The 24,825-nt window shown below is 42.9% G+C and overlaps 1 protein-coding gene across 1 annotated transcript; it reads left to right on the forward strand.

The window, feature by feature from the left end:
* The first annotated feature begins 12,219 nt into the window (after window positions 1-12,219).
* On the forward strand, window positions 12,220-16,418 carry LOC133917788 (uncharacterized). Its single transcript, XM_062361641.1, has 2 exons — window positions 12,220-12,349; window positions 16,099-16,418. Exons 1-2 carry the CDS (start codon window positions 12,220-12,222, stop codon window positions 16,416-16,418), a joined length of 450 nt encoding a protein of 149 aa, XP_062217625.1.
* The last annotated feature ends 8,407 nt before the right edge of the window (window positions 16,419-24,825 follow it).

Genomic DNA, 24,825 nt, shown 5'->3' on the forward strand with positions numbered 1-24,825 from the left:
CCTCATCTCCCTAGTCCCTCACCGCCTCCGCCTCTGCCAGCTCTCCCTAGCCGTCGCCTCCTTCTCTTCTCCCCTACCGCCACCTCCTTCTCTTCTCCCCTACCGCCACCTCCTCTCCTCTCCTCCCCCGCCGCCGCCTCCTCCGCTCCCCCACAGCCGCCTCCTCCTCTCCTTCAACAAGACTTGAGGTGTCTGATCCATGTCGCACCGTGTCGGACGCGAGTTGACGCACAGATTTGTGTCAACATGCAAAAAAAATTTTTAGACACGCGTGTCTTAGTAACACTGTTCTTAATCCATTTAGGAAGCAGGTAAATATTGTCTTTTGATGCTCCCTTGGCGGTTCATTTTGGATGCTCAAAAAGCATACTAAAGTGAGTTTTTATCTTTTAGGTGGGTGGATATGTTTTATCAGCCAAACTTTCCCTAAAAAGGGGATGGGCTATCAATATTGGAGGAGGCTTTCACCGCTGTTCGTCGGATGAAGGGGGTGGATTTTGTGCATATACTGATATTTCCCTGTGCATTCTTTTTTGCTTCTGTCCGTTTAAATATCTCAAGGTAGGATAACTACCACAACTAATTCAACTGTACTTGACATCTACAACATATCTTCTGTAAATTGTAAGCACTGATAAGTAGGCCAACCCACTCTTATACTTCTTTTTGCCTGGAAAGGTTGTAATTGTTAGTGATGATGACTAGTGGATAACTACCATATCGGGGTACCTCAGGGTCCTCTGTCTTTCTCGGGGTATATCTCTATCTCTGGGAAGAGAATTCCTGAATGAATGAAAACTACCCGTAGGCACCTATGATATCTCGTAAACAGGAAAATTTATCTCTAAGAACAGGAAGGGAGACTTCAGAGGATATACGCCCCTATATATATACGGATTCTGGGAGCCCTGCGGAAGAAGAAGCGACAAGCCATTAGAAGACACAAGCTCATCAAGTCATTACATGCCCGCAGAAGCTCTACCTCCATCAAGCCTTTTGTAGCTAGATCTTCTTCGACTACTCGCAAGGAAGTCGCCGACTAGCTTAGATCTATCTAGGCTAGTCACGCACCCTCTTGCAACAGTCTCAAAGATCAATATAAGATAAATAAGACGTAAGACTATTATTCTAAGAGAGGTCTGAACTTGTAAAAACCCATATGTGTGTTCTGTTGATTCGTCTACTCGAAGCATCCTCTATCCTTTCTATAAGTTCGTAAGATCGGCAGTTCACCAATCGTCGATAATTGGCGCCATTCGTTGGGATCATGACAATAGGTGTTAAAGATTCTTCACACAACTTGCCGTTGATTTCGCCCAAGCTTGCACCAAGAACTAGTTCCTCGGATGAGGGTTCTACGACAACTTCACACCTCTCACCGACGAACCGGCGATTGATTGTGTAAACTTTGACAAAGAACTTTCTGGCAATGATTCTAGAGATGAGGTAAGTCGCTTCATGGACCAGTATGCCAAGGACTACGATATTGAGTTCGAACCACTTGGTTACCAAGACAATCACGAATGCCCTATTCACTAAAAGTCGGGATCTTCCGGCAACATGGGTTGTCGAGATACCTATCCGGAGCAATCCAATGAAAAATCCATGATGGATCTGGACTCCTCCTCTAATGGAGGTTACCCCCAAGAAGTCTTTGCCATTAGAGATGGGGGTGATGATCTAGGGAATCGTGGTGAAAATTTTGCAAGCTCACATCCCTCCCCCTCCAGGTCCGGGTAACGGCCAACTTCCATTGACCACACCCCCTTAGGACTAACGGAGCGCAGGGTTTACTGTCTCCTGACCATCAGTAGGGGGCTTGGCGTTATAGATCTGCAATGGCGCAGAAGCTCCTCCTACAAGAGGCTCTTATACACCCTTCGATTACAGATCTAACAACCCTTGCCAGGAAGGGCTGAATGAACTCGATGACTCACATGATGAAGAAAGTTCTCATTCAGGCTGAGAATTCACATTTGGCCCGACCTCGGGTTCCCCTGAGCCTCCTATATCATTCCCTAGATCAAGTAGCTGATATACACATAATTCAATATAACGATATCAAATACATACTTTGAATAAAATAAATATCTAAAAAAGAGCGAGCGATGGTCTCATGGACTAGGATCCACGGCTAACCAGCTAGGATTTTTTCTCGTCTTCTCGTCTATATAAACGATGTTGTACATCCCTTGGAATATCGGATCATGAGGTATGATGTAGTTGTCGAGCATTGAGATGCAATAACGCAGATGAACCTTCTTGCTCTCTTTTGTCAATGAGAATTTTATAGCATTTGTGTGCCATACTAATTCCCCTTGCTTAACACGATTACACAATGTGCTCCGTGTGACATTCAAAGCACAAGCTAAATCACGGATAGTTGTGCGATCACACAGAGGTATAACAGTGATATCTTCAAGGTTAATCTCAACTCGTTTATGGCTAGCCTTTCCTGCCCTGTGACTACGAACAGCATGAACTCCACCCCCACGCTTCCCTTCTGTCCAAATACGCTGAACAACCCTCAACGGAACTCCCATATCTTGAGCTACAGATTTCATCACTCCATGTTTCATTACACCAGGAGCATGAAGTAGATGGCTCTACGTGAATCATCACTTAAATAGTTCCTTGTTCTTTGTACAACCAAGGTTTAACTTACCGTTAGCAGAACGGTTACCGAGGTCAAGTGATTATCAAAAATTCATGATAACCACTCGAAATTTGAATAAAATTTGGATAAAAATTTGTTTGAAAAAATTTAAAATTTGGGAAAAAATTGGTGAAATTGACATCTCGGTAACCGGTCGAATTGGACCAGTTACCGAGCGGTTTTTGCGATAAACCGAGTGGTTTATTCGATAACCGAGCGGTGAATAACCGACTGATTTGTAGCGAAAACCGATCGATTTTGAGTGATTACCGAGCGGTATGGACGTGTTATCAAAAATTCTGTAGTAAAATCATAAAAGACACAAAAAAATCATCAATAAATCAGGAAAAAAAATAGTATAATACCATGGTATGTTTTATAACATCAGAAAATTTTTTGGCATGACCTTCGCTATATTTTGGAAGTTTCCAAGGCAACAAATAGATACTAATAGCAATATGAACGCGAACATATAATTGTTTCATCGAATATATAGTACATTACATATGCAGCGTCTCAAATTAATAAATATATATCGAATTGTCCGTAGTAAAGCTAAAAACGTAATGACATACCATCCATCAGTACTTACCAAAGTGATGGTCGATGTTTAAAATGTAGTTTGCATAGTATCCACGCCACGTGCAACCTACGAGATGGAAAAAATTAGTATAATACCATGGTATGAAAATAAAGTAGTTGCAAAAAGTAAATTTTCATCACCTTTAGAACTACCAGCTTGGGGGGGCGATTAAATTCAGCTATATTGTACTCCTCGATGGACATTAGCAGATGTGCGTGATTATTTCAGACGTGAGCTGGATAGGGCAAGAGATAAGAGGAAGGGAAAGGCTGAGGAGAGGGTTCAGAGGCAAGAATCAGTAAGAGTTCAGGTAGATTTGACAAGCGATAATGAGGACACAGAAGAGGAACAGGTGCAGTGGCAGCCCTGAACCCCCGCACACACTACACATATGGCACATGTCCAAACTTATTCGAAGATCTCCGTGCGGCATTCGAGAGGATGACCGATGTTAGTACTACCGCGGAAGCACTTATTGATGTTGAAACATATCGGATAAAGTTTCTGTCGTTCGCAGGTCCGCTCGCTTCATGGATGGCTTGTGACGGCAGGACTCATACTGGTACGGAAACCTTTACATATCTAACTGTTGCATCATTTTATCTACTTTTCCGAGCCTCATATTACTTTACCTACTTGCAGCGTAATGGTAGTCTATGTTTGGTTCTTCTACACCTACACTATTAATGCTTGCCAGGCGCCTAGTGTCTCAGTGCGCTTCATCTAGTGGGTGTGAGAGGAACTGGAGTACATTTGCATTTATCCACACCAAAGTTCGCAACCGTTTAAGCTACAAGAAGCTCTATAAGTTGGTATATGTCAACTACAACCTGAGAATACAGAACAATTTAGATGCAGGCATCAGGTTGACTGTTGATGATGATCCATTCTAGCGGCTTATGGAGCTCACATTAAACGAGGAAAACAATCTGCTCCAGGACTGGATGGAGACCGGCAGATCAAATGCAGCCCCTGAGCTTGATGAGGAGGACACAGATAGCGACATACCCCTGCCTACTCACCTGGTGACAGACACAGTGAACACACAAGACTTACAGCAGTGGGCTGCTATAGTGGTTGGTGACACACACACGGGAAAGAGGAAGAAGCAAATGACGCATACAAAGAAGAGCAAGAAGATTAAGGGTAAGGGCAAAAGACAAGTGCAAAGCGATGAGAGCACGGATAGTGACCCAAAGAGCCCAACTTACCAAGAATCGAATGACAGCAGCTCAAAGACAGATAGTGATGATGATGATGGTCAAGGCGGCGATGTTCCTCCATGCCCATCCTCTGTCGTTCCTCCCGTGCAATTCACTGGTGAGAGTCAGTTTTCGCATGCCATACAAGATCAGGAGGAGGCACCCTATCACAATGTATAACATTCGATCCGCGTCCTACCAAATGTTCTTTCAACCTTGTGGCACCACCGCCTTTCTTTTTCTTATTACAGTAATTGCACCTAAACCCTGAGGCCAAATTGTCCCCGTGATGCCACACCACATCTCGATCCGTCATCGATTAGTTTGCGATTTCTCTGTTGGAAGAAGAAAACTCAATGGTTAGCCTACTAATAAATATCTCCATGCATGTTAAAATCGCTAGTAAACTCAATTGAACAAATATTATCAATGGTTAGCCTACTGATTAACTCAATTGAACGAATATTAGCAACATTTGCACCTAAAATCGCTAGTAAATGGTCGATTATCTTGCACGAATATTAACAACATTCACATGTATACGATAACCGATGTAATAAGGTCGATAACCGAGCGAATCAACCACTACATCTTCCTAATTGACTACACAACAAACAACCGCCCATCTAACACCGATTACCGACCATATTACACGAAAAAGCACTACTAAACGATCGATAACCGAGCGCATCATGCACTACATCATCGGAATCTACTCCACACATCCCGTACCGACCCCATAGCCGCGGTTACCGATCGAGAAACACGAGAAATCGCATAGCATAGAGCGGTTACTGAGCTACCTTCGTCGGTTACCGATCTGTGTCGTGGAGTCCGCGCAGCTCGTCAAAGTCGGTCGGTAACCGCTGCGATGCGGTCGGTTACCGAGCCCATGAGCTCGTTAACCGCTGCTCCGACGCCAGATTCACGCAGGACAGCGGCAGATTTGGTCGGGCGGGTGATGAAGCTGCTGTTTCGGCTGCGAGAAGGAGTGTGGGGAATCTCTGTTGTGCACAATGCTCACCACACTACCAGCATCCTTATCCCTTCCATGTGGGCCGAAACGGGACGCAAATTAGTGTGCATTCGTCCCATATCAACCTTTTGCACATGTCAGCCCATTTAACCGAGTTATGCACTTTGATCGCCAATTTGGTGCTGCAAACGAGATTTGTTTTGAATTTTGTTCACACGGATACTCTTAGAATTTGCTCTAGTTTTTTATGGAATTTTTTTGGATTTTTTTGAGTTTTTTCAAAATCAATTTGAATTTTTTTAATTCAAATTCGGTTACCGCTCGAACATTGAAACCGAGCCAGACCGAGATGCCCGATTATCGCGCATTTTGGTCGGTAACCGATGAATTTTTGAACCCTGTGTACAACCAGCAATCCTGTACCACCATTTTCACCATCTCCACCTGCATCTACTAAAATCATAGGAAAAAGGAAAAAATGTTTCAATTTGATGCTATGAATGTTGCAAACAGCACGTAGTAGTAGTAGCTTACCTGAGTGTTCATCAAGGCCTTCAGTTTCATCAAGCTCATCGAAAATGAGTTCATCTTCAGCTATAGGCTCAATTGGGTCTGGAATATCTGTAAACGATACGGTAGAAGAAGGATAGATTGGCCATGGAACACAACAAAAGAATACGAAAAATGTGCTAAGCAGCTGTACCACTAACCATGGTATGGTTCATTCAAGTCTGGCAATGGAGTCTCCATTGCTTTGGACCATTCTAAAGCAACAGAGCTTATGCTGATGCACTAGTACCACTAACCTCTAATATTTATACTCATGCATAAGCTTGGCGGCAAACTAATTTCCCATTCAAAACTGCATTAGGCGGCCTGTAATTTTTAGTTCAAAAAATTTCAAGAGCCACAAGTTGGAATCGATTTCGTAGAAGGAAAATTTTCATTTGGTGGGATTTTGCTTGGAGACTCTTCGTTGCCTGTGTGGCTGTGCATTAAACATGCATGCATGCAAGCATGCGCGGGCGGCACTGCGGCAGCAATATAATGCCTGGAAAGAGTATTAACTAGGGGCACATGAGTCAATTTATGTGGCTCCTTGGTTTAGGTGCTGGAGAGAAACACGACCTAAACTGTGATATTTTGCTTGCTATATAAGCCTACAATTGCTCACAAAATTGGCTACCGCGTCACTGAAAGCATGATAGTTTCTGAAGCGCTTAATCACCAGCAGATTTTCTCTATTAGAAACTAGTATACTTGGTGGCTCTCCCCCCTGAAATTGGGTGTAGAATGTAACAATATTTCCAACATTATCCTAGGTTCCAGCAGTGGCTCTGCTCCCTAATTTGCTTGTTCAGCAAAAGCTTCTTTATCGGTGTTACCAGGACATGAGTGCGGGTGTCGGAGTCTGACTCAAATGTGGGTGTTCGATTTAGCAAACTCTAGAAAATAGGATTCATTTAATTTATATTAAAAATACATTATTTATATTTTTATTATTAAATAATATCAGTATTTCTGAAATAACACATTACGTTGTGATTAAAACATATAAAAAGTATCTGGTTGTAATTTTATAGGTATAAAGATGTGTAAACAAACTGCACAAAAGCAGTAGAAAAATAGAAACGAAAAAGAGGAAGGGATTGGGTTCAATTACTCACACACCGCCTCCCCTCATGACTCCCGAGTCCTCATCTCCCTAGTCCCTCACCGCCTCCGCCTCTACCAGCTCTCCCCCGTCGCCACCTCCTTCTCTTCTCCCCTACCGCCACCTCCTCTCCTCCCCTACCGCCACCTCCTCTCCTCCCCCACCGCCGCCTCCTCCGCTCCACCACAGCTGCCTCCTCCCCCTCTCCCCCGCCACCGCCTCCTCTCCTTCAACAAGGCTTGAGGTGTCTGATCCACGTCGCACCGTGTCGGACCCGAGTCGACGCACAGATTTGTGTCGACATGCAAAAAAATTTTAGACACGTGTGTCTTAGTAACACTGTTCTTAATCCATTTAGGAAGCAGGTAAATATTGTCTTTTGATGCTCCCTTGGCGGTTCATTTTGGATGCTCAAAAAGCATACTAAAGTGAGTTTTTATCTGTCAGGTGGGTGGATCTGTTTTATCAGCCAAACTTTCCCTAAAAAGGGGATGGGCTATCAATATTGGAGGAGGCTTTCACCGCTGTTCGTCGGAGGAAGGGGGTGGATTTTGTGCATATACTGATATTTCTCTGTGCATTCTTTTTGCTTCTGTCCGTTTAAATATCTCAAGGTAGGATAACTACCACAACTAATTCAACTGTACTTGATATCTACAACATATCTTCTGTAAATTGTAAGCACTGATAAAGTAGGCCAACCCACTCTTATACTTCTTTTTCCTGGAAAGGTGTAATTGTTAGTAATGATGACTAGTGGAAACTACCATATCGGGATACCTCAGGGTCCTCTGTTTTTCTCGAGGTATATCTCTATCTCTGGGAAGAGAATTCTTAAATGAATGAAAACTGCCCGTAGGCACCTATGATATCTCGTAAACGGGAAAATTTATCTCTAAGAACAGGAAGGGAGACTTCAGAGGATATACGCCCTTATATATATACGGAGTCTGGGGGCCCTGCGGAAGAAGAAGCGACAAGCCATTAGAAGACACAAGCTCATCAAGTCATTACATGCCCGCAGAAGCTCTGCCTCCATCAAGCCTTTTGTAGCTAGATCTTCTTCGACTACTTGCAAGGAAGTCGCCGACTAGGTTAGATCTATCTAGGCTAGTCACGCACCCCCTTGCAACAGTCTCAAAGATCAATACAAGACAAATAAGACGTAAGGCTATTATTCTAAGAGAGGTCCAAACTTGTAAAAAGCCATATGTGTGTTCTGTTGATTTGTCTACTCGAAGCATCCTCTATCCTTTCTATAAGTTCGTAAGATCGGCAATTCACCAATCGTCGACAGTTGGCACCATTCGTTGGGATCATGGCAATAGGTGTTAAAGATTCTACACACAACATGCCGTTGATTTCGCCCAAGCTTGCACCAAGAACTAGTTCCTCGGATGAGGGTTCTACGATAACTTCACACCTCTCACTGACGAACCGGTGATCGATCGTGTAAACTTCGACGAAGAACTTTCTGGCAATGATTCTAGCGATGAGGTAAGTCGCTTCATGGATCAGTATACCAAGGACTACAACATTGAGTTCGAACCACTTGGTTACCAAGACAATTGCGAATGCCCTATTCACTAAAAGTCAGGATCTTCCCCCACATCTTCTGGCAACATGGGTTGTTGAGATACCTATCCGGAGCAATCCAATGAAAAATCCATGATGGATCTGGACTCCTCCTCTAGTGGAGGTTACCCCCAAGAAGTCTTCGCCATCGGAGATGGGGGTGATGATTTAGGGAATCGTGGTGACAATTTTGCAAGCTCATATCCCTCCCCCTCCGGGTCTAGGTAACAGCCAACTTCCATTGACCACACCCCCTCAGGACTAACGGAGCGCAGGGTTTACTGTCTCTTGACCATCAGTAGGGGGCTTGGCGTCCTCACACCCCCAAGAGCATCCTCAACGGAGGACTACTCTACCTGCCCCGTCAAAATAATTTTCACCTATTTTACACACCACCCGCCATAACCCATACCACATCAAGGATTCCACAATCACCAAAGATTCATGGAATATGAGTTGACTTGATTAATCAGTAAAGCGACATCTCTGAAGAGATATATTCCATAGCAACATCTCCGAAGAGATGTATTCTATCCTAAGTATGCTAGATATCAAGACATCATTCGATGTTAATACATATAACACAGGTAAATTCCTAGGGTGATATGTATTATGGGTAATATATTTAAGGTATGACATTTATTTGATAGGATTTACTGCAAGCAGCTGGAAATAGCACAATGCATAGCACATGCGATAATAAGTCACATTTTAAGTTGATCAATTAAATTATTGAAAACTTGGGTTCAACATGATCAAGAAGACAGGACTTGCGTTTACGAAGGTCAAATCTTGATTGGTCTTGTCGTTCGAGTCTCTCGGGTTCTTCATCATCGGGCCTCACCTTCAATTCCTTCCTTGCGTCTTTGCTTAGGTTCTTGGCTTCGAGCCTATGCAGATTAACGATGAAAAATGAACAACGACTAAGCAAATGAACACCAGAACAAAACCAAAGGAACACCAAAGTGAAAGAAGAATGATTGGGAAAACGACGAAAGCTAACATAGCGGGAAGAAGATCGACATCTCTTAGCTATGCGAAACTGACATATAGAGTCTAGCTAGGTCATCTAGTAAAGCTAGGTCATGTTGTTAACTGGTTGTTTTATTAACTTAAGAGAAAGCCTAAACAAGGTATTAACAACTAGGTGAGCGTCTATTAGGTTAACTGCCAAAAAGCAATAGTTAGGGTTTTTACGTGTAGGTGAGTACACGTATATAGACATATACGTATGTGTGATACTTATGTCTATATGTATGTGAGCATGTATATATATGTGTAATTATAACTTTAGGTGGTTAAAACTATATATGCTTAAGTGTCGTGATTAATTATTCTGACCTATAGCACTGTTCCAATGTTATCTGGTAATTAATCTTAATTACCTAGTGTTACTTAATTATCACTCTAATTAAGCTATATTTTATTGCTATCATGAAAACATATAATTAATCAACTAGGTTTAAACTATTCTTTCAATAGAATTATTGCTTATTAGAAAGTTAATTAATTAATTAATTAATTACTAACATTAAATTAATCTATTATATTCTAACGAATGATATTTATTTATCTAGCAGCTACACTGGTTAATTTATTATATTAATTATGCTAAGATTAAATCTATAGACTACAACATGAAATAACAATATATTTCTAAACATTTAATTAAAAGATTAATTCTTTAGTTATTCTAAAAACTATTCTAATTAGCAAAATAATTAAACTAGACTTAAGCTAGGTTAACATATGCGACTAGACTATGATTATAACCTAAACATGGTTATTGAATTAACTAACTCAACTTCATTTATTAAAAGATGAAATCTATTTCTAGGTTAAACGCTGCGACACAAAATAAATACCAAGTGAGAGAATTAAAAGAGCTCCAAAGATTACAAGATTTGGCAGGGAGATAGATTATATTGTTTGAGAAATACTGGCGAAAGAATCATCGAAATCAGAGTTAAAACAGAGGAGATATGACTCTCGAAAGTTTAATAGGAAGGGATGATCCTAGAAAAAGATGAGGGGTTATATTTTGTGACCTCGGTCTGCGGAGTTGGTGGGCCAGAGGGAGTTGTGTGGGTGGTGCACCATGGACTATAGGCCATGGACCGGAGAGGGTGCTATCTGTGGGCTCGGTCTATGACTCGGTGGACCAGGAGGGGTTTGAGTGTGTGGTCCACCGTGGACCGGTCCTGTGGACCGGTCAAACTGGCCAGTGGGCCCACACGGTAATGAGGGGGAGGAGAGGCCAAGAGATAAGGCCAGTGGCCGGTGGCTTGTAAGTGCGGATGGCTCACAGAGGGAGGGAGAGAGGGAGCCTGAGAGAGAGGGAGTGGAGGAATAGGGAGGCGCCGGAGGGGAGGATGAGGACCTGGTTGGGGCGAGGAGTTTGGCGATTGGAGCGAGACCGAGGCAAAGTGATGCACTCGCGACTGCACAGACAGTGACGACATGGGCTAGACAAGCGGCACGGAGGAGCACGTGGGCGGAGCTGCCACGCGGTGGAGCTTGACCAGGCGTCGGTGCGTACGGTGACAGCATGCACAGCTACTTAGCGGGGAAGGGCCGGGATGGCATACGCGTGGTGTGCCCATGGTTGAGCGCGGCTGAGCGGTGTCATGAGACGATGCCATGGCGAAAAGATGTGACACCGGTGGTGAGGGCCAGATGGGGAAGAGCTGCGTTGGTGCTTGGCCATGGTAGAGGAGGAGGGAGGAAGGGGGTGCTCACCGAGGATGGAAGGCATGCATGGCGACGACGCACTCAGCGGCAGCGTGAGGAAAGGAGGTGGCGTGCTGCTCTTCTGCTCGATGGTGTGCTGCTCTGCTATGTGACGTGGTGGTGGGCTAGTGTGTGTATGCTCGGTGCTCTATGTTTGTGAGGGCAGCTCCAGTATGTGTGCTAAGGAGGTGCAAGAAAGAGAGAGAAGTGGGAGAGGTGCAATACATGGGAGCAAAGGTGCTAGCTTATAATTTCTAGGAACTTGTGGCTTATTTGAGCACTAGTACAAAGAATAAATTAATAATTTTTGTCAGAGCAGTTATTGGTGGCCGTTGGCCTGATCGTTTGCTTGGCTGTTGGCATGACCATTGCTAGCTAGCCGTTGAACAAGATAAACATACCTACTTCTTTTGCAAATATACACAAGCATACACATCCAACACACATATCCTGAAACCAACCATCTCAAAAAAAACCTTACAGTTAAGAAAATATCATGGATGATTCATCTAGTTTCAATCCTTCAAGCTCCTCACCTGACCAACAAAATAGAACCAACCAATCGTTCCCAGGGTACCCAGCACCACAATTTCCAACCAATTTTCCACCTCAATTCAGACAACAATTCCAACCTTAGTTTCCACATAACTTCAAGCCTTATGGCATGCCTCCATACCAACCATACTAGTTGTTGGAAAACTAGCCATTGTAAGAGCTTCCTTCTACTTATATAGGAAGAAGGGTGACATCAACAAACCAGACCACTTCTAAAATATCTACCCAGTCAAATTCTTAGCCCTAAAAGTCAGACGATTTCAGTAGCAAGTGTGACCTTGAGAGCTCATGTGGGAGTTTATGAATGGCCCACTTGAAGCTGAGATTGAAGTGGAGCTTGAAGCAGAGATTGACACCGAGGTTGAAGTGGAGATTGATGTTGAGGTTGAAGCAGAGATTAATACCAATCAGTGCCAAAGTGGCTCTTGAAGGTACATAGACCGGAAACAAGAAGATTCAAACAAGCGGTTAGAAGATGACTACTTATGCAACGAACCGGTGTACACTGATACTCAATTCAGGCGAAGGATCAGGATGAGGACGCATCTGTTTCAGTGTATTGTGCACACCCTTATTGTGTGGTTTCCACATGTTGGTCAATGGAGAGATGCATTTGGCAAGCTTGGTTTTTCACCTCTACTTAAGTGCATCGTAGCTATGCGAATGTTGACCTATGGCAGTACTGTAGATCTATTGGATGAATGTTTACGTATTGCTGGAAGCACTACCATTGAGTTCTTGGCTGAATTTGTGAAAGGAATTAGACAGAATTTTGGTTCAGAATATCTAAGAAGACCCACTGAAGAAGACACTTGATGATTACTATATGTAGGTGAAGTGCGTGGATTTCCTGGAATGCTAGGTAGTCTTGATTGCATGTATTGGCAATGGGAAAATTGTCCAGTCACATGAAAAGGCCAATATATTCGTGGTGATCAAAAAGTACCAACAATCATGCTTGAAGCTGTTGCCTCGCATGACCTGTAGATATGGCATGGTTTTTTGGTGCTGCTAGTTCAAACAATGATATTAATGTCTTGAATCAATCACCTTTGTTCACAAACATATTGCAAGGAAGTGCTCCGACAGTTCAATTTACAGTGAATGGAAACCAATACAATATGGGGTATGTCACGTCCCAAATTTCATAATCACATAATTAAGCATAATTATGCTTCTTAAGCATTATGTTTAATTTTGTGTAATTCATTTTGTGACACTAATGCAATTCGTTTGAAATCATTTGGATGAGAGAAAGAAATTTGGGAGAGAAAAGGATTGATTTCGTAGCAAAAATGAACCCTTTTCACTTACCTGTGGGCCCCACATGTGGTCCCACTCCTCACCCACCCTCTCTCTCATGTGGGCAGCAGCCCACCTGCTCCCTCCTCACTCTCCCCCACGCTCCACCCGTGCTCCCCTTCCCTCTCACTCCCTCTCTCTTTTCTTCCACAATCTGAGCTCAAGAGAGGGATTTGAGGTGAGTATGTGGTACCATTGCAATCACAAGCTCATGAACTATCCATTCCCCTAATTTATTTTCGTTTTCCCGGAGGATTTGAGCCGGATTTGGTGTCTTTTGGTGTTAGGGTTGAAATGTGAAAAACACCGGATTTCTTCGTCTCCCGAGCTTTTCCCTCCGTTTCCTCCTTCAATCGACGGTCCACAACCTTGGTAAAGGACATTGGGTGAGTCCCCTAAACTCCCATGACAAGAATCCGCCTTTTGGATGGTTGGATTTCGCCTTTTGAGCTAGGATTGTGAAGTTCATGAGTTCTTGATGAATTAGAAGCAATAGCCGAGTTTTTGTAGATTTCGGCATATGCATGCTATCCTATGCGGTAGAGGAAGTTAATGTGATGTTCTAGGTCCAAGTCCCCACTCCAAGTGTCGCCGGAATCGTCGCTGGTGAGCTCCCAAAGTGCCTCCGGCGACTTCCAGCGGCCTGACCGCCACCCCAGGTCGGTCAGATCGCCAGGGGCCAAAACCCTCTATACTAGGGCGGTCTGACCGCGTTTCCGGCGGTCTAAACGTGAGTCTTGGCGGTCTGACCGCCAGTGACCCTCGGTCTGACCGCTGTACACCCAGACAGCACATTTACTGCTTGCTGAAACTTGTAAAATTCATAATAAATTCTCTGTAGCTCCAAAAATTATGAAACAAATTTTGTTGGTTTCATAATAACCTACTCTACCTATTAAAAATATTTTCAGCCATTAAATAATGAATTAAATTTCTGAGATTAATTAATTAGGTTAAAGCTTCATTAATTCACCGTTAATTCATCATAAGTCCAAAATTGATGAATCCAATTTTGCTAGTTTCCTTATGACTTGTTCTATCTAGAAAAAATATTTTCATCCATTATATGCATATTGTGGCATGTATTTGCACTTCATTCATACTCATTGCATTGCATGCGTTGATCCTTTTTAGAGAACGTCGATCCGTCGATCCCGGAGGCCGAGGTCAATCCCGACGCGCCGCACCTTTGTGAACCAGTGCATCAAGACAAGCATCTATCATATTGAACCCTGTCGGTTGTATTGAATGGAGTCTAAATATTGATAAATTATGCTTACGTATAGGTTTGCATGTATAGGAAGTCAGTGTTGGGTTTTGTCGGGTAGATCCTATGTTGAATTGCATTGTCTCTACCTTGATGTATTGTTGATCCATATCCTTGTAGCCTGGGTTTAGTCATGCTAAGGTCTAACCTAAAAGTGATGCGAGATGCTTAGCAATGCATAGGTCCTCGGTAGAAGTCGAGCGGTGAAACGTCCCATCGTTCGCGAGCTATAAGTTAAATTACTTTCACAATGGTTACCGTGTTGGGTTGTTGGTGTTGGTTGTATGAGTGGTGAGTATGAGACGAGGTGTGGGAGGTGCTAGGATGGTGTTTTGTCCTGCCCGGACGTGGAGTTTCCCTGGGTAGGACGGTAGAGGAAGACCGGGCACTGTAGACCGCTTGCATCGTTTAAGGCCGATGGTCGGGGTAGTTGGCTTTAGCACTTACCTTACTCACCACATGTCGATCTAATGGTAAGGCGAGCCGAATACCTTCACAGCTGTGGCTTTGTGGGGCCTGAACAACGACGGTGTGAGCAGGTGGGCTTGTAAGCGGTACTAGTTTGCTCCGGGAGTAGTTCTGGTACCGCCACGCCGAGCGTTGCATGTCGCACATGGTTGGGGCTGGTTGGGAAAGGTTGACACAGGTACCCCCTTGTGTGCACTTTAGCGGGTGGCACAAGCCGTATGGTCCCCGAGTCGTGTGGGTCCAGGAGTATCCTCCTGCAGGGTGTATAAACATTTCAAAATGCCGCGCTCTCGGTCATGAGCATGCTATTGTTTCAGTTGCACCCAGTCGTAGAGTTCTCGTGGTTGATTCGGTTGTATGGTTCGGAGATGTGGTTGTGGTTCGAATATGTGGGAGGTGGTCGAGATGGTACTTGTTATACATTGATACTAATGTGGTTTCAGTTTCATATGATCAGTTGGTAGTTGCAGGGTAGTTTCATATATGTTGGTTAAGTTAGTTGCTCACACATATGTCTAGGTTGCTTACCGCATATGTTTTACTTAACCTTGTGGCCTACTCTTGCTAACAGCTCAATGAATAATCCTTGGAGTCGGGATATTATATACCCATATTGTGTAAGACTTGCGAGTACCTTCGTACTCAGGGTGCTGCCCTTAAGTTGATGCAGGTTCACAGGTCGGCGAGGAAGAGGCAGTGTTTGGCTACTTTGTGCCTGCCGATCAGGGTGGCAGGCAGGAGTAGCACATTCTACTCCGAACTCGGTGTTCTTGATATGGAGCCTAAGGGCATGTGGCTCCATATCCTTTTGTTGTATGGTTTATTTTCTTCCGCTGCGTAGATCTTTTGTTGGTTAGGAGTTGAGGGGTTTTGTCTCCTCCTAGCTCGCTTTTGTTGTAAAACTGTTGAAATCAGTGGCATGCTTAACTTTTGTAATATAAATGTTTATTACTTGCTCTTTATTAAGCTATGTTGTGATGCACTATGTTGGAGGCATGTGTTCCGATCCTTGGGCACAAAACACGTGCCGGGACTGCCGGAATGGTATTCAGGTTAATCGTCGAGGTTGGATTATGAATAATGATCCGCCTGATGATTAATTTGAATACTGTTTGGACGGGTCCTCACAGGGTACTACCTAGCTGATGGCATTTACCCTGAATGGGCATCCTTTGTTAAGACAATCCCATTGCCTTATAGTGAGAAACACAAATTATTTGCAAAAAGACAAGAAGTTGCAAGAAAAGCTGTTGAATGGGCATTTGGAGTTTTGCAAGCTCGATTTGCAATATTACGAGGCCCCGCACATTTTTGGAAAGAAGAAACACTTGCAAACATCATGTATGCATGTATTATACTGCACAACATAATGGTTGAAGATGAGAAGGATTCCTACGAGGTGCGGTACAATGACATTGAGCAATATGATGTACGGGACGAAGACAATTAGTATGACCAGGGAAGCTATCACCCTTTGGTGGGGTTCAATCATGGCCCAATTTATGAATTCTCCAGGGTACTTGAAGAAAACGACACTATTAATAATCAGAAAAGCATCATCAACTCAAGGCAGACTTGGTCGAGCACATATGGCAAAAATTTGGGGATGGTCAAGCTTAGCTTCATTTGTACTCCTTGTTTAATAATATGTCCACGGTTTAGCAGCCTTTTTATTTGTAATCTTTAATTTTAATCCCCATGTATTAGAGTGAGCATCAATGTAAAATTATTCCCTATTAATAGCATGAGAATTTGATAAGCATCTACGACACCATCAAAATAATTTTTTCTTTTACTTCACCATGAAATGGATCGACATCATGCATCTACGACTGAAGACCGAACCCAAAACAAAAATATGAAAGAATGAATTGTACCATGTGAGCTTGTAGGCAAATCCACACAAGGCAACTGCATCAGGGAAGCCCTAACGTAGGGATGGACACTAATCGCCTTGCGTCCTGTGCAGGCGCCTCCTCTGGCTCCGTCGATGGCACGACACCTCACTGGAGTTGCGTCCATGTGCGCGCGCCTCGCCTCCTATTATGGCGCTATGCCACTCCGCCTCCCTATGCCTGCATGTCCGCGCCTTGCCTTGCTATGGTGCTATGTCGCTCTGCCTCCCTGTGCCTACGCGTCCATCAAATATGCTCGTACGGCGCCATCCGAACCGCGTGCATGCTGCCTGCTTCTTCACATGCATGGGGAATCAACTGGATACCACCATGGAGAGGGAGGAAGGTGGAGAGGGAGTATATCGGGGGAAGAGATCATAATGGGAACCATGGCAATCTACGTGGGAAGGAAATGCCGTAGGTTGGGGAAAGTTAGGGGAGACTAGATATTTCTATTCAGGTGGGGCCCACCTTGGGATGGACTAGGAAGTTTATACATTGCAGCTTATTTAGCCAATGCAGCACGTTGTGACATGTTCAGACTTGCACCTTGCTAAGAAAATATACACTAAAGTTACCCTGAATGTTTGTGCGTATGCAGGTGAAGGGATATGAGAGAGGAACAAAAGAGGGAGAGAGGGCTACTTCTCTACTCGAGTTGGGAAAGGAGGAGGACACGACATGCAAGATAAGAGCAGAGTGGGAGGGGGGAGTTTGCTTCTGCTGCCTGTGAAAAGATCAAAGAGAGACAGTGTGAACAGTAACCGACAAAGAGAAGGATCTGAGGGGAGAGAGAAAGATCTGAGAGTAAGAAAGAGAAAGATCAAAATGACAATTCAAATGAATGTATTCGAATTTGAACTAGATTTATAGTAATTCAAATTGAATAAATTTAATTGAATTGGGTTGGGCTAATTCAAATTGAAATTGAATTTGAATTAGGTTGTGACCTTATTTTGCAACGAGGATTTGAATATGAGATTTGAACTTGAACCTTGATTCGAATCGAATTGAATTGAATGCATGAGGCGATTAAACAGGAAAGCATTTGAATATATCTCAAATGATTCGAATTGCATTTGAATATGAAATCGATGACGATTTGAAAGAGTCTGGATTTGGATAGGATTTGAGATAAAGGAAAAGTCAGGAGATTCTTCCAGGGTTCGATATAAATTCAAATAGGAATATTTGAATTTGAAACTGATTTGAAATGAGCCAGGATATCAAACTAAGATTTGATTTTGTTGGAGATCTAATTTGATTAAAGGAAAAAGGGAATTGGTCCAGAATAATTGAATTAATTGACTTATTGATCAAAGTCAAATGTAGGGATAATTCAATCGATTAAATTGAATTTTGAATTGAGTTGGATTTGGGTTTAAAGAAAAGATCTAGCGATTCAACCAGGGTTTGATTTAGATGATGATTTGGATGCTTGAAATCCTAAGACTTGAATTGGACGTGGATTAGAAGATTGATTTTCACAGATTGATTCAGATTAGGAAATAGCCAAAAAGAACTAAAAATGATTCAAATGTGAGGAACAATCAAATTTGAATCGCCATACAAAGAAACAAGGACATTGAGAAAGCAAAAAAAAAATGCAATTTCTCAATTTAATGCAGGGTTTAAATTTAGAAATTGAGTATGGTGAATTTTGGAATTCATAGTCCAATAATAATATATATACATATATATATATATATATACATATATATATATATATATATATATATATATATATATGCACATGCGAATATATAGATACACACACATATATAATTCCTAGATTTTTTGTTGGCTAATTAAATAAGAATTTTTTTAAACAGGAGTGGATTTTGGCTATTTTCTAAATGTTAAAATGCAGGGTGTTACACTGGGAATAGCTCTAATCGAGGAAAGTCATGCAACGCCCCTTCTCGAGATGGATCAGACTCGCAGAGGCACAACCGCCAGATAGAGGATTTGGATATATGTGATAAAAGTCTTCATCAAAGTACACAATCTTATACACTTGGCTTCTTTGCTTGAACCTTCACTTCATTTTGTGTGCTAAGTCTCTAAATCCCCCGAGCCGACCTGTGGACTTCAAGTCTTCTTTGGAATCCAAACCGATTGGGATCTCTTTATGTTGGTGATGACTTCCTTGGCACCCAAATGGGTTGGTTTCAACCCCGCTCCTTTCTCCCAATCATGCGTGCAACCACTTTTCCGTTGTCTTTCTTCTTGAGTTTGTAGTGGTTGCTCTTAGTCTTGATCTTGTAGCTGGGCTTGGTGTAGATGCTGGAGATTTTGTAGAAGAGGTTCGTCGCCTTTTTTTTTCTCCTTGACTTGCTTGCATTGGAAGAACTTGTGGCCTTCTTGATGACACTTAAAGCATGTCACAGTGGCCTACTCTGCAAGCTTGTTCACCATGTTATCATGGTTATCTTGAGGAGGTTGGATATGATTCTTGCCCTTCAATCTTGCTAAGTCCTTCTTGAGCTTCTTTATTTCTTGCTTGAGCTCATTATTATCTTATGCAATGAGATCATTACATGATTCCACAATAACATTCTCAACACATGTCTCATTGCAAAAGGGCAAGCTAGATAGATAAATCAAATCATCACAAGAAGTAAAAATATCTATCTTAGGATTAAAATCAAAGAGCGAGATAGATTGCTTTAAAAGGACCTTAGGTTGAGATTCAATGTCCTCAAGTTTTGTATTTAGTTCTTCATGCTCCTTGTTTAGTAATTAGAATTTTCTTAACAATTGTTTATAATTTGAAATAAAAGAAGCATGAATATAATTAAGGGTATTGAATTTCTTAAATTCTTTAACTTGTTATTTTAAGGCCCTTTGTTGCTCATTGATCAATTCAAGAAGTTCTTCTTGAGAGGGTGAATCCTCATCAGATTCATCATCACTTACATCATTTTTCATACCTTTAGCCATAAGACACTTGTGTGATAACGACTTTAAGGAAGAGCTTCTCTTGGAGGAGTGGATGATGAAGCTCTCATCAATTAAGCTTAAATCTTCATCTTGACACACGCATTTTCCTATGCTTGCAATTGCTTTGTCTCTTCCCCTTGTCTCTCTCTTGTTCTTGGTTTTCTTCTCCTTCTTGATATGATCAATTATGTTGACCAAATATTTCATGGAGATTGAATGATTAATCTTTGTGTTGATCCTATTAAGGTCCTTCTCCAATCTTGAGATAAGATTGGTGATCTTGTGATCCATTTCTTCATCACTTGAGGTGCTTTGCTCATCTTCTTCATTGCTCTCTTTATCTTCACCACCATCATCTTCACTTGAGCTTGACTCTTGCTCTTACCTTCTCATCTTCATGTGTGGGCACAAACTTTTTTGCTTGTGAGGGTAATGTTCTTGGCACCGGATGAGGAGGAAGCTTCAACCACCATGTTCATGGTCATCTCATGAGCGGTGATCTTGCCGAGAACTTGGCTTGGAGTCATCTTACAAATTTTGTTGTTGCCATCTTGAAGTATTCTTGTCACCACTTGATCATCTCCAACTGGCGTCAAACCTAGCCCATTAATCTCATTGACAAGAATGTTCAAATGTAAGTACATGTCACTAGCACTTTCATGGGCAAATTGTTTAATGATATTAAGTTGAGAGGCTAGCACATGATATTTCTAATTGTGCACATTATTTGTGCCTTCATGTATTATGATGAGATTAGTTCAAATATCATGAGCATTGGTGAGAGAATAAACTCGATTAAATGCATTAATGCTTAGAGATGATAAAAGAATACTCTTTGCAAAAGCATCGAATTGTCTCTCCTTGTTTGTGACATATTGCTTCGTCACCTCTTCGGTGACTCTCCAAACACCTAATATTTTGACTTGCAAATAACAAGTCATTAGAATTTTTCAACGGAAGAAATGAGTGTTGTCAAAACGTGGAGCACTATCGGTATCCATCCCTACCTCGGACGTCAACCCTCAGTAAGCGGTGAAGCCTAACCGATCAAAATGAGAATACAACTCAAATGCCACTTGAATTGGCATATCCTTATAAAAGGTGTGAGCCCCGACTCTGATACCAATTGAAAAGATTGGTGACGTTCTAGGGGGGGTGAATTAGGACACTTAAAACTAATCAGCTTCAAATACTTCACAAGATAAATCTATATCAATTTCTATCTAAATGTGCTCTAGGTTCATCTAGTGTGTCTACTCTACTATTCAAAGGTTTGCAACCTATAGCAAATCCTAACAAACTACCCTATGAAGGTAAACATGTAAGGATAGATTGCAAGAAGTAAATACAGAAATGTAAACATGGTAGAGGGAGAAAACTTGGCACAAGGGATTTTTATCCCGTGGTACCGATAGTATAAATATCACACCTAGTCCACGTTGGAACACCCACCTAGGCTATAGCTCCTGGATGGCACCCGGTCATGACCCTGGAGCCACCAAGGAATCAAGTCGGTAGAACTACCAAGCAACCAAGGAAAGGCCTCAGCACAAGCCTCTCTTCCGGTCATTTGCCGTCATTTTCACTTCAGAGCGTGAACCACCAAGGCAAGGGTCTCCGCGTCCTCGTACAAGAGTCTTACCACCACTCCACACCAAGTCGGAATGTCAACAAGCTTGAGTCACCAGGGCCCAAGGTGCCGGTGAGTTACCAAGATTCCAAGGCGCCAGTGTAGCTCTCGGTACAAGCTAGGATCACTCCTTGATCCCCTCTCTAGGAAGCAACACCTAGACACAACTCTCTAGGCCTATTAGCACTAATCACTCCCTAATATTATGCTTAATTACCTTGGATTGATCCTCTCTCTAGGAAGCAACACCTAGACACAAACTCTCTCTAGGTCTATTAGCACTAATCACTCTTTAATCTTGTGCTTAATTACCTTGGATAATCACTTTTAGCACTTTAGTGGCTCGAATGTCTTCTCAAGTGTCTATGGGCTTTCCTGGACTTCAGCACACTCAAATGACCGAGTGAGGGGGTATTTATAGCCTCAACCCAGCGAACTAGCCGTTGCTCCAACGGCTCTAACAAACTATGAACACCGAATGATTCGGTGTCAACAGCAGTACCAATATCGGACCATCTGATGTATATAGCTGTACAAATTGGCCGTTAGGACTCCACTCGAATCTATTTGTGAACATCGGATATTCCGGTGTAACCTTCAACTCCATCACCGGATCATCCGGTGTACGGACTTGAGCTTGACTGAGCCACTTCTTCTGATCATCGGACCATCTAGTGTCACAATTTCTCACACCTCTGAAAACCTTCTAGAAAATCCTCCGGTGAAGCCTCTAGTGTATTCATCTCTTCATCGCTGAACCATCCGTTGAGCTCAAAGCTCTTTTGCACTAGAAAATTCTCCTGGAAAATACTCCGGTACGCATTTCTCCTTAACACTGGATCATCCGGTGTGTTGAATTGCAAAACATCTTCTAAGACAAAATGCTCTAGTTTGTGCACCAATCAGAGCACCAGACCATCTAGTGAGGTCTTCACTTTTCTTCTCCGAGTCAAACACTTCACTGAGCACTGGACCATATGGAGAGTTCTTCTTTTTGAGCACCGGACCATCTGGTAAGTGCATTTTCTTCTGAAGTCGTCCAATTCAACCATTCTTGAGTTCGGATTCGGTGTCTTTTTCATGTAGTGCATCCATGAGACCTACTAAGGCATATACTTAACAAACATATTAGTCATATTGACTATGTTGTCATTAATCTCCAAAATCACATACATGTCCTAAGCGGGCCATCTTCGCTACACCAGGCTCCGATGAACGTGACGGTAAGACTTGGTGCGACCTCCATCAGACAGACAGTCATAGCCTCCATAAGTGGTACCTCTGGAAGAAGATGGTCAAAGCGGAGGTCAACAAAATGGCTAAAGGAATGAAGATCCAGGTCATGGCCTAGAGCAGAACTCCAACTCCTGTAGCAGTGACAGTGACATAGACCTAATGTCTTTCTATCCAGATGAGATGATTGTTGACCACATGTTAGGTGGTTCGGCGTCCTATGTGTCCAAGTGGTAATACAAGACGATGGCCCAAAAAGTCTTAGCTACCATCCCTAAGGGTCGACAGGCCATTAAATGGTCAAACATCGAGTTCTCCTTTGGTCAGGATAGCTGCCTATTGAATTTGGTACGGCCAGGTCACTTCCCGATAGTGGTCAAACCTACAATCAACAACTGCAGAGTCTGCTGAGTGCTTATCGACGGAGGGAGTTTCTTGAACATCCTCTTCGCAGGTGCACTCGAAGCAATGCAGATCTCTCGATCAGCCATCAAGCCAGTTATGCAAGGCTTCTATGGCGTAGTACCTGGGTCATCGGCCACTCCCATCGGCCATACATCGCCTCCGTTACCTTCAGGAAGCATGAGAACTCTGGACAGAGAAGATTTTGTTCAACATGGTCAACTTCGAGATGACATACAACGCCATCTTGGGACGGCCAACTTTGGCTAAGTTCATGGCTGCTGCGCACTATGCTTACCAGTGCGTAAAGATCCTAGGACCTGAGGGAGTCATTACTGTCTGGACTGCCCAAAAGTAGGCCTACGTCACGACAAGCGGAGTCTATACATGGCCACACATCATCAACCTGACAAGGAGACAAAAAACTTAAGTCCAAAGGCGGTCGTAAAGTCCCACAATGAAGTCAAAGCAGTTCCTTTGGACCCAGCGGAGCCCTCCAAGATCGTTCGGATCGGCTCCAATCTAGATCCTAAATAGGAATCCACGCTCGTCACCTTCCTCCAGACAAACACCAATGTGTTCATATTGCAACCGTCCGACATACCCGGTATCCCCAGGGAGGTGATTGAGCACAAAATAGCTATCCGGCCTGATGCAAAGCTAGTCAAGTAAAAACTTCAGCAGTTCATGGCTGATCGGAAGGAAGCCATAAAAGAGAAAATTGAAAGGCTCACCAAGACAGGATTTATCTGAGAGGTGGATCACCTCGAGTGGCTCGCCAACCTTGTCATGGTCAAAAAATCAAATGGCAAGTGGCGAATGTGCGTGGATTTTACCGATCTCAATAAAGTCTGCCCTAAGGATGCCTTCTCTCTGCCACGAATAGATCAGATAGTCAACTCTACCTCTAGGTGCGACTATCTAAGCCTTCAAGATGCCTATTCCAGTTATCATCAGATTAACATGTATCCAGAAGATGAGGTGAAGACCTCCTTTATTCTTCTGTTAAGAGTCTATTGCTATGTCAAGATGCCATTCGGACTAAAGAATGTTAGTGGTACATACCGACAAGGAATGCAGATAACGCTTCATGACCAGATAGGCCAGAATGTTGAGGCCTACGTCAATGATCTCATCGTCAAGACCAAAAAGAAGGAAGATCTCATCTCTGACCTGCAAGAGACGTTCAACAACCTGTGCAAGAATCGGGTCATCTAAACCCAAAGAAATGCGCATTTGGAGTAGATGCGGGAAAGCTACTTGGTTACTTGGTGTCGTACCGGGGGATCGAAGTCAATCCTGAGAAAATCAAAGCCATTGTAGAAATGCAATCCCCAGGTCAGTACGAGAAGTTCAGAGACTAACCGGGTGCATAGCAGCTCTCAACCATTTTATATCCCAACTTGGAGGCTAAGGACTTCCCTTCTTCAAATTGCTACGACAACATGACAAGTTGGAATGGTCAGAAGAGGCAGACAAGGCATTAAAAAAATCTAAAGAGGTATCTTTCATCCCTCCCTCTGCTAATCACTCTCAACCCAAATGAAGACCTTCTGTTATACATTGCGACCGGTCCACATGCTGTGAGTGGGGTATTGGTGGTGGAAAGAGAAGTGCCGGACAAACGAGAGAAGAGACAAAGACCGTTGTACTACATTAGCGAAGTACTACACATCCCTAAAGAATGCTACCCTCAGGTGCAGAAGCTATTGTATGCCATTCTGATGGCCTCTCGCAAACTATGACACTATTTC

Source organism: Phragmites australis, chromosome 5 (genome assembly GCF_958298935.1).
Source record: "Phragmites australis chromosome 5, lpPhrAust1.1, whole genome shotgun sequence".
In the NCBI taxonomy this organism is placed as follows: Eukaryota; Viridiplantae; Streptophyta; class Magnoliopsida; order Poales; family Poaceae; genus Phragmites; species Phragmites australis.

Bases quoted from the DNA above. Each gene is read 5' to 3' on its own strand.
- LOC133917788 (XM_062361641.1), top strand. From the start codon at position 12,220: ATGTGGGAGTTTATGAATGGCCCACTTGAAGCTGAGATTGAAGTGGAG. The intron at 12,350-16,098 runs GTGGCTCTTGAA...GGGTCCTCACAG, and splicing joins TAATACCAATCAGTGCCAAA to GGTACTACCTAGCTGATGGC.